We start from the raw sequence: 10,859 nt of genomic DNA, 5'->3' as shown, positions 1-10,859 counted from the left end.
AAGTATCACCATTACATTAGATTTTGTAAAAAAAAAAAAAAAATTAAGCTTTGATCACAGAACTGAAGGCTGGTATATTACCATGAAAACTTAGAATACAATAAAGAAAAAATTAATACTGATCAAAATATTTAATAACTTTGGTATAAAAGCAAGAGGCCCAATTTAAGAATCATTGAGATAAAAAAAATAAGGAAGATATGGGCTAATGGCATTAAAACTCTTTTCAGGAAACAAGACCAGAAAATCTTCCTTGTCTTAGATATCATATGGAAAACCATCCACCAGATTCATTAAGAACACCAAAGAGACAAGATCAAAAAAGGAACCTCTTCAAAGCATATCATAATCAAAATGTCTAACAGAATTTAAGGAAAGAAAATTAAAAGCTGCAAGAGAAAAATATATCAGATCACATTTAGAAGTAAACCAATAAGACCCACTTCTGAATTCTCAACTCAAACCCTAAAATCAAGGAGGGCCTGGAATGAAATAGCTCAAGCCCTAAAAGAAAACAATTGGCAGCCAAGATTGCTCTATTCAGCAATGCTACCTTTCAGAATTGAAGAAGAAATAAAAACACTCCATGACAAGAATAAACTAAAAGAATTCATAAGCACTATGCCAGCACTACAAAAATAATTGAAAGATACGCTACACCGAGAACAACTCCTGGTCCAATACTCTCTGGTACATATTTAAGTAGTTAATTGACATATCCATGGTCTTGAATATAAATAAATTCTAGTAGTATGAACAGCTAATATAAATAAAATAATGGAGACATTTCGTTCAATGACTTCTGTACAGATATATTATTCATGATTATTAATAAGACTTAGAACCTGTCAAGATCATTGTATTGTTCTGTGTAACTAATTAAAACAAATAAAAAAAAGACTTAGAACCCAAGGAAGCAATTACTTCATGGAGTAGTTGACATATCAGCCACTAAATACTGAGTATTTATAGCATTGTAGTGAACATAGAAGTAAATGTAAGTGACCCAAAAATTGAAGGTCATGATATCCTGTCTCTAAATTTAAAAGGAAACAGGGCTAGGGTTGTAGTCAAGTGGCTATGAATTTGTGGATTCAATTTCTGGTACAAAAATATGAATACATGATTGAATGAATGAATAAAATGGAGGCTAGTCTGACATTTGGGCTTCAGACTAAACACTTTCATCCAATTGCAATCCATCTAGGTAATTATAAAATCTTTTTGTTTCCTAAATATTTTAATGTTTCTCTTCTCCTCCATTAGTATAATTACTGCTCTTACTTTCCATAATATTTTCTAGTTACATTCAAACTGACATTTGAATCTGATTATATTAGCCAGTGTTCTTAATTGAAAGGAATGAAGCAAATTAATTTCTATTAAAACAGAAAAGAGACATACTGAAAGGTATCTGATGGCCCCTACAGTCTTCAGAAACACTGAGCAGTCAGGATAGATGTGTACACATCAAGAACATCCCCAGTACATGTGTGAGATAGAACAATAGAGGATGTCCCTGGTCCAACAGCAGATGATTGTGCTAATAAAACACCACCAGGTCATGTGACCTCAGTAAATCCCATAAGCTCCAATTTGATGAAATGGAATAGAACGTGGATGGAGAGTTACCTCCAGGATGGAGCTGGGCATATGGCCGATGGCTCATGGAACTGACCAGGCAGGCAGATTAGAAAGCACTAAACCCAGTGATACCTGCAGATGCAGGCTGCCTGTGAGGCTGGGGAGAGCACAGCCACGCACATGAGAGAGGCATACCATGTTGACTGCCCAGATGGTGGGAAAGAAGACCCCAAAAAGCTGCTCAGAGGAGGCACTGGTAATAGGAGCCAAGGAGAACCTCCTAATGGAGTCAAGGATCATGGATGCTGCTGGTCAAATAATTTGAAAAGGGAAGTGAAGGAAAAGTGCAGCATCTGCCCAGGGAAGAGAATGCTCTTTACATAGTATATGCCAGAAGAATGATCAGAGATGTGGGGGATGGTGGGTTCTAGGAGCTGCTTAGGGTACTATATTGGTACAAGACTTACAACTGAAATTTAAAGGAAGTGAATGGCTATTTTTAAAGGTTGAGAGTACAATTCTTTGACACAAGACCAGGAATCATGGTCAGAAAATGAAGCCACATGTTTCTCTGAAGGAGAGGACATTAGTCACCTAGAGGCCCTATAACTTCATAAACACTGGGTCACATATGTTTGTGGAACACTTGATGGATCTATAGTCCGAGTAGCTGTAGGTTATAAGTATAAATTACACACAAGATTTGACAAAATAGAATGAAAAGAAAGTATACAAGCAATACTAATTTCATGTGATGCATGTAGACATAACATTTCAATATCAGTATAAATATTATTACATTTACTAATATATGTAAGAACATGTACAGCATTGTATGCAATAATTCATAATAGCATAAAATAAAATGTGATTAATATTTGCATTGTAAATTTTAGTGTGTTTTGTTTGAAGTTAAAATATTAATCATTATATTAGTTTATAATGTTCAGTATATTATTTCAATTAATTTTACTGATAAATGTCACTAGAGACATACATCATTGCACTATAGTACTGTTGGTCAGTGATGCATGGGAGTGTTCCAGTCTGCATGGAGAGAAACCATACAGAGGAGCAGGGATGGCCATGGTCACTTCTTCCTGGGGGGGAACATACCCCACACTCTTCTCATGGCCCCTAGCACCTCCTTGTTTCTTAGGCTGTAGATGATGGGATTGAGCATAGGAGTGAGGATGGTGTAGAAGACAGCCAGGTTCTTATCCTCTGCTGGGAAGCGAAGATTCTTTGGTCGGAAATAAGTGTAGGCAAAAGGTGCACAATAAAATGTCACCACAGTTAAATGTGTGGAGCACGTGGTGAAGGCCTTTCTTCTTCCCTCTTTTGAGCGCATGTGGAAGACAGTAAAAATGACCCGTCCATAGGACACAGTGATGCCAAGGAAAGGAACAATGAGAAACAGGCCTGTGCTCACAAACACCATGTACTCATAGACCCAGGTGTCCACACAGGCCAGAGGAACCATGGCTGGGACATCACAGAAAAAATGATTGATGGCCCTAGACGTGCAGTAAGGAAGATGAAGGATATAAAATGTGTGTGCTACGGAGTTGATGGAGCCCAGTGTCCAGGGCACCAGGATCATCTTCAAACACACGCTTTTACTCATGCGGATGGGGTAGTGGAGTGGGTGGCAGATGGCCACAAAGCGGTCATAGGCCATGGAGGCCAGGATTAAACCTTCTGAGCCAGCCATGGTCAGGAAGAAGAACATTTGCACACCACAGCCCAGGAAGGAGATGCTCTTCTGGCCAGAGAGGAAGTTGTATACCATCTTGGGGACGGTGGAGGAGATGTACATCAGGTCCATGAGGGAGAGCTGGCTGAGGAGAAAGTACATGGGGGTGTGGAGCCGGGGGTCCAAGAAGATGAGGGCAGTCATCCCTGAGTTCCCCACTGAGGCAAGAATAAATATCAATAGGATCAGAAGCAAGAGAAGGAGGCCAGTTTGATTTTGAGGAAACAACCCCAACAAAATAAAATCACTTGAAGTTTTGTTCCATTTCTCCATGAACAGGCACTGCTTTAATTTTCTTAAAAGAAATGTAAAGGGGCTGGGATTGTGGTTCAGTGGTAGAGCGCTTGCCTCGCACATGCACGGCCCTGGGTTCGATCCTCACCACCACATATAAATAATAAATAAATAAATAATAAAGTTTAAAAAATTTTGTTTAAAAAAAAGAAAAAGAAAAACAAAAACTAACCAATAAACATGATCAAATAGAAAAGGAGAATAAAAGAAATTAAGTTTATTAGTGTTTGTTTTGAATGCATTATCATCCATACAACAACACATATTCTGTTCAATAGATTTTTTATATAAGTAACTTTATGCTTCAGATAACGAATGTGTAGTAGTTGCTAATATGTGTCTGTATTTTTCCCCATTTCTTATTGGTGCATTACAGTTGGACATAATGATGACATTTGCTGTTACATGTTTGTATAGGCAATACAATATGGCTGAAATCTCTCCCTAGAATGTTCCCTATCTCTCCCTCCTACCAACTTCCCAGTCCCTTTCCTCTACTGATCTCTGATTTTCATGAGATTTCCACTTCCCCTAAGTTTCTTTTCCTTTTCTCTCTCTAGCTTCTACATATGAAGGAAAATATATGACTCTCAATATTTAGAGTTTGGCTTCTTTCCCATAACATAATGAACTCCAGTTCTATCCATTTTTCTTTAAATAAAGTTATTTTTTCTTTATGGCTGGATAAATAGCTGGTTCCATAGTTTGACTATGAACTGTGCTGCTATAAACATGGGTATGCATGTATCACTGCAGTATGATGACTTTAATTCTTCAGTATAAATACTGAGGAGTGGTAGAGCTGGGTCATATGGTTGTTCAATGCTTAGTCTTTTGAGGAACCTCCATACTGTTTTCCATTTTGGTTGTACTAATTAACAATCCCAAAACAGTAAAAGTGTTTCCTTTTTTCCACATCCTCTCTATCATTTATTATTTTGTATTCTTGATGACTGCCATTCTGAGTGGTATGGGACAAAATCTTAGTGTAGTTTAAAATTACATGTTCCTAATTGCTAATGGTGCACTAGAAGACATAGGGAAAAGCCCACACATCTCTATTCATCTGATCCCTGACACAGTGCCAATAACATATATTGGAAAAAAGATGGTCTTTTCTACAAATGGTGCTGGAAAAACTGGTTATCCAATATGGAAAAAAGAGATACAAAACCTTATTTCTCACTCTACAAAATTCAACTCATATTGGGTCAAAGATCTAGGAATCAAACCAGAAATTTTAATAGAAGAAAACATGGGTTCAACACTCCAGTATGCAGGCAGAGGCAATGATTTTCTGAATAGGACCTCAAATCTCAGGAGATAACACCCAGAGTTCATAAATGGTGTTCCATTAAATTAAAAACTTTCTGCACACACACACACACACACACACACACACACACACAAGGAAATGATAAGGAATGTGAAGAAAGAAAGAGAGAATAGATGAAAATCTTTGCTAGGTATTCTTCTAACAGATGTCTGTTATCTAGAATTCATAAAGAACTCATAAAATGGTAGCAAAAATAGCTCAATTAATAAATGGGCAAATGAATTAAACAGACACTTCTCAATATAGGAAATACTGTGGCCAACGAATATGTGAAAAAATAATGTTCAATAGATTTTGATATCGGAATTAAAAATTGCTTTCCCAGTTCTTTCTAGTAACCATCTCAAATTGAAATAAAAATTCTACTCCCATATGCAACAAATACAAATGAAAGAACTGAGGAAGTCCTTCCTAGATAATGCTGGGCAGGAGCATTCCTAGGACTATGCACCAGGCTCAGCCCTGGAGGAAGCCAGGATCCTGCTTTCCCAGCTCCCCAACTCAGCACTCAGGTTCACCACAGACATGGCCTCTGGGGCGCAGAAGTGCCCTGTGTGCTTGAGTCTGCAACCTCAGTGACCTCGCCTCCTCCACACCTTTAGTGCCTGCTCTCCCCTCCCCACTGGCACTGCTGCAGCTGAGTAAGCCAGGGTCTTCTCCCAGAGCTGTGATGCTCACCTCCTAAACAGAAGCTGCTCAGCTGGCCCTAGAAGTGGGTCATCATTCAAAACCATCTTTCTTAAGTTGTGAAGGTATCATGAGTCCTATATGATCAACCTTAGTATAGTATGTTCTTTGGATACTCTTTCCTAATGTGGTTTTCATTTTTGAAAACCTTACAAACCAATATCAAATATTAAGGTTTTTATATACATTTTCCTTTTCTTCTTGGAAGCAAATTACATAAGATGAAGTTGACAGATTAAATCATGTGCAATATTTTTCATTGTATATTCACAATGGCAAACTAGAACAGTAACAGAAATACAACATGGGTATGGATAATGGAATCTCATACAGGGACAGACTTTTTGCATATACAAAAAAACTTGCATGTGCCATAACTTACATGAAAGGTTCTTTTCATTACTTCGTTTATTTTAATGTGATTTTTGCACTTTTTTAAAAAATTTCCCAGATAATTAGAAGAATTCATGGATGTGAAGAACAACATTCTCAAATACAGTTATGCCTTGGAAGAGATTTGACATCATATTACTAATCATTTCACAATAGCACATTTAGTAACTGGTGAGTGATTTACTGTGTGTGCGATAAAGCATTCAAAGTAATTGGTGTAATGATTACTGTCCTCCATAGGATCAGGCCTAATTCTAGGTCAGGCACATGGGCCACGGAGAGGATGTTTCTTCCTGTCCTGCAGTTTAGTTTCCCAAGTTATAATCAGGATCTGGCTCTGCTGCTGAGCTGCTCACCTAGGAAGGAACGTGGGCAGAGGCAGTGTCCTAACTGTAGCTTACATGTGTGTGCACTTGCCCTGTTCAGACTTAATTATGTAGGGGAAGTAAAACCATAATTAGTTATTAATCATTTAGAGTAAAGAAACCAAAATGAGAAGAAAATGAGTGAGTTCCTCTCCTAGGTGATATTGTTGCTTAGGCTGGTCTTTGGGAATGTGCATCTGCATCTCAACCCTTCACAGCTTCTCTTCTTCTCCTTGTGCCATGTCAGATGTGGCAATTTCATTTTCATTGTTTTTATTCTCACAAATATTCATAAAATTAGAATGTCACATTTCTTATATTGCCGGCATGTGTTTGACTTCTCCCTGTGTCTAGTCTTAGAGAGATTTGCACTTTATGTTTCAGCTCTTCCATGGGGATGCTGCCACAGACTACTGTGGATGTTAATTTGGACTAGTGATTTTCAGACAGGAAAGAAAAGCAACCAATAGTGTGTTGCCATGATTCATCTCAGTAAGTAAATAGCAGTGATTCCTTGATATGCTGTAGTAAACAGGAATACAATTGCAAAGGGGAGCTTTTCACATAAGAGGGGACACATTTTGAAAGCTGTCAAGTTGACAAGCACTGAGAGTAAAAAAGTGGTGGTCAGGAAGCCAACAGGAGTACAGCATCACTTTACCTGCAGAGCAGTGAGATCTCAGGCTTCCTGTGCCTCCAGCAGTTCTAGAGACAGAGCTCTAACCTCACAGAGAAGGAAAATACAATGTGCCCAGCCCTGAGATCCATTCATCCTGTCAAAATGTGCTCACTGCTTTTGTCTGTGGCAGTGCTGCTGGGCATCAACAGGATTTAGTGGTTAAAATACACAAGATTCCACACTCTGGAGCTCCTATTCAGTGGGTGACACAGACAATAGAGCAGCAGCCCAAACACATGCTGCAAGGTGTGTGCACATTAGTGACAGCAAGAACAACAGAGCAGGGAGGAAAAGACAGAGGGACAGCTGGGCAACATCACTGAGGAAGCCACTCCAAGAAGGTGCTGCTGGGACCTTCAGGCTCTGGACCACTCTGCACAGACTGAGCAGCAGGACCAGCCCTGGAGGGTCATCAGGGCAGCAGCATAGACAAGAGGACTCTGGAAGCTCCGGCTCCAGGGAAAGTATATAGGGATGGGAGGGCTCAGACTCTGCTCTGGACCAGGAGAGAGGCCAGTGAGTGTGGCATGGGGTCAGGTCCCCTTCTGGAGCTCACATAGGAGTATCTGGTTGAGCAGAGAGTTTACAGGAGGAGCTCATGGCAGAGAGTGGGCAGGGGGTAACGAGGACAGCTGGGGCTACCCTGGTTTAACAAAGAAAGCCAAGCATGCCAGGGACCCCAGCACAGATGGGTGCTGCTTAGGGACAGTGTGGGACCCACTGAATCCTCTGTCTCTGCCTCCGGCTCAGAGGCTCTCAGTAGATCTGCTGATCAACTGAATGAAATATTAGCTTCAGAAGTAAATTAGTAACAGCGACCAAACTGACAAGGTGTGACTAGATCATTTCATAAATCAATCCTTAACACACACCTGGGTTTGGAGGGCACAGAGCCATCGGGGTGCTTTCCTCCTTTCATCGTTTAGTCCAGGTTTAATTTCAACCTGCTGTTTATGTCTTCCTTGGGCCATTTTTGGAGGTAGGCTATGTTTATATTTAGATTATGTGATGTATACTTTACAGATTAAATAGTTTTGATGGTAGCTACTACAATAACTGATTTTGCAACATTAAAAATTTTCATGTGTTCAGAGAATGGGCCTGAATCATTATTTTCAGGAACCTCTGCACCTTGTAATTGAGCTGTTATGATCTGGAACATTTGGGTGGTACATGTGGGACTACTTTCATTGATAACCAGCAACTTTTTTTTAAAATTAGGTATGGAATCTTATTTCTTACAACACAATCATTTAAACACCAAATTTTTTGCTGTATTATACTTTGGAGAGAACTACTCCTGTGGCTGCCAGGTGGGTCATCCTGCAAAGCCCATTGCTCAAGTATATAGAATATTTAAAAAAGAAAAAAATGAAAATCCAATTTGACAGAGCCTGATACATGTAAACATAGCAAGTGTTGGGCTCTGAGTTTAGCTTGCAAATGTTATGAATATTGCACAATTTTGAAGTGTTAGAGAATCAGCCCAAGACAACCCAGCAACTTGTCTGAGCCTCAGATAACTCAATCTCAGCATTTTCCTATGATAATTCTGAGGACAGAATTTAGGGGACAGAAGTAAGTGAGCTCTGTGTGTTCAGCACATAGAAGGTCCTGAATGTGAGTCCATCTCCTCTCTTCCTTCCATATGCTAAACATTGAGAAGACTCAGGCTCAGAGAAATTTGTTGTCCCACCGGAAGCTCCAAATCCTTCAGAGCAGCACGTTGTATAATTTTAATAGGTTCACATGGGCTCATTTTACCTTTAAATTCACCCTTAGCTTTTCCAGTTGGTTAAGGAAACATCATAACAAACCACTTTTCTGTTCTTTGTGCAACAAAAAGTGTGTGAACTCATCTCAAACTATTTCCCTTATTTAAATTTTACCCAAATCAACTGAGTTCAATAATATCATCTTGACTTACCTTGTCTGAAGTGCTTGATTTAGTATTTTAAGAGAAGTAGCTCTATCATTAAAAGAATTCCTGCTGACAGTGTTTTGAACTCAAAATGTTTAAACAGCAATGTTCCCACATAGTCAACCAGGCTAAGGAGCTAGGTCCTGCCACTGAGCAGTAGCCCTGGATCCCAGCAAATTCTCCTGACACAAGACATCAAGGGCACCTGGAAGGAATCCTCAGAACACATTCAGTGCTCTCTGCTCCCACCTCTACCATCATCTTTCTGCTGAAATCCCAAAGCTCTTCACCTTGTGAGTGTTCCCCATGTTGTTGCTTTACTCACACATCTTCCTTTGCTATTGCCTTGTTAAAGCCCAAATGAACTAGGATATGCCACACTTACTTACTTCATCAGGTTCTACAAAGGGCAACGAAGATTGAGCTGCTGCATTTGGTGTGTACAACCTTCCTCCAGCAAACATTACATGTCCTCCCTTTGCCCTTAATTGATCTCCATTGTCCAAGCCCACAGGGACAGGAGCCTTGGCCATTACACCTGACTTTGCTGATGTAGAAATGGACTCAATTCAAGCTGAGAACACATTCTCCAACACACTCAGCTCTGCATCTCTGGCCTGCTGCCCAGGATTAGTCTCAGGAGAAGATGGAGTGCTGTAGGAGATATTTGGTAATGTTCACCAAAATCCTTTGATTTCCTAGGTTAGAGACCTAAAGATCAACACGATGAAGGGAACACTTAGTAGTGTTCATTTGAGTAAGTCACAATGGAAATATTAGAAAATATAAAAAATGATATATTTCTATGCCTGTCATCATATCATATAGGAATGAAATTACAATGAACAGCAAGAAAAATTATAGAAATGATAAACACATGGAGGTTAAAAATATATTTAAATACTGAATGAATCATAGAAGAAAAAATAGAAACAAATTAGAACATATGTACAATATATTAAATTCTCGGGGACAGCATGAATGCCTCATCATAAGAAAGTTTAAAGCATTGAATGCTTACATAAAAACAGAATAATAATAATAATAATAATAATAATAATAAGAAGAAGAAGAAGAAGAAGAAAGACAGAGCATAGATGAATAATCTAATGTTACACATCAAAAACCCACGAAAAAAGAGCAAGCTAGTTCCAAAACCAGTGGAAGGCAGGAAATAATTAAGATGATAACCATAATTCAAAAAATTAAGAATAAAAAATGCAAAGGATGAATGCAACAGAATTGGTTCTTTGAAAAACTAAAGATGGATAAATCTTAAACTTACTAACTGAAAGAGACATAAAGGACACAAATAATCCAAATTTGAGCTACAAAAGGAGATATCACCATTGGCACTGCTGAAATCCACAGGATAATTAGAAATTCTTTTGAAAATTTATACTCCAATAAATCATAAAATCTAAAAATATTCTGATAAATTTTTAGCACTGTCAGCTACCTCAATTGAACCATAATGATATGGAAAATGTGAAAAAGACCAATATCAAGCAATGAGACAGAAACAGCAATTAAAAACATTCTGTCCTGGTTCAGATAGATTGTCAGTCATGTTCTACTAGACCTTTAAAGAAAACCCAATGTCAATCTTCCTCAAGTTATTCCATTAAATATAAAAAGTGGGAAGACTCCAAAATTCATTCTATGAAGTCTGTGTCACTTTGATAACTAAACCAGACAAAGATACATCAAGAAAATTAAAGTATAGATTAATATACCCAGTGAACATAGAAACAAAAATCCTTAAAAATATCAGCAGACTGCCTTCAAAAACACATTAGGAGATACTGCATCACAATCAAGTGGGTTTCATCTCAAGAATGCAA

At 38.6% G+C, this 10,859-nt stretch overlaps 1 protein-coding gene across 1 annotated transcript; it reads right to left on the bottom strand.

Moving 5' to 3' along the window:
- Positions 1–654: 654 nt before the first annotated feature.
- Positions 655–3,613, bottom strand: LOC113176649 (olfactory receptor 2L13-like). Its single transcript, XM_026381148.2, has 2 exons — positions 2,706–3,613; positions 655–685 (listed from the first exon to the last, which is right to left on the bottom strand). Exons 1-2 carry the CDS (start codon positions 3,611–3,613, stop codon positions 655–657), a joined length of 939 nt encoding a protein of 312 aa, XP_026236933.1.
- Positions 3,614–10,859: the final 7,246 nt, after the last annotated feature.

This window comes from Urocitellus parryii, chromosome 1 (genome assembly GCF_045843805.1).
Source record: "Urocitellus parryii isolate mUroPar1 chromosome 1, mUroPar1.hap1, whole genome shotgun sequence".
NCBI lineage: Eukaryota > Metazoa > Chordata > Mammalia > Rodentia > Sciuridae > Urocitellus > Urocitellus parryii.
The sequence above is the reverse complement of the archived record's forward strand: the minus strand, read 5'-3'. Positions and strand labels throughout refer to the sequence as shown.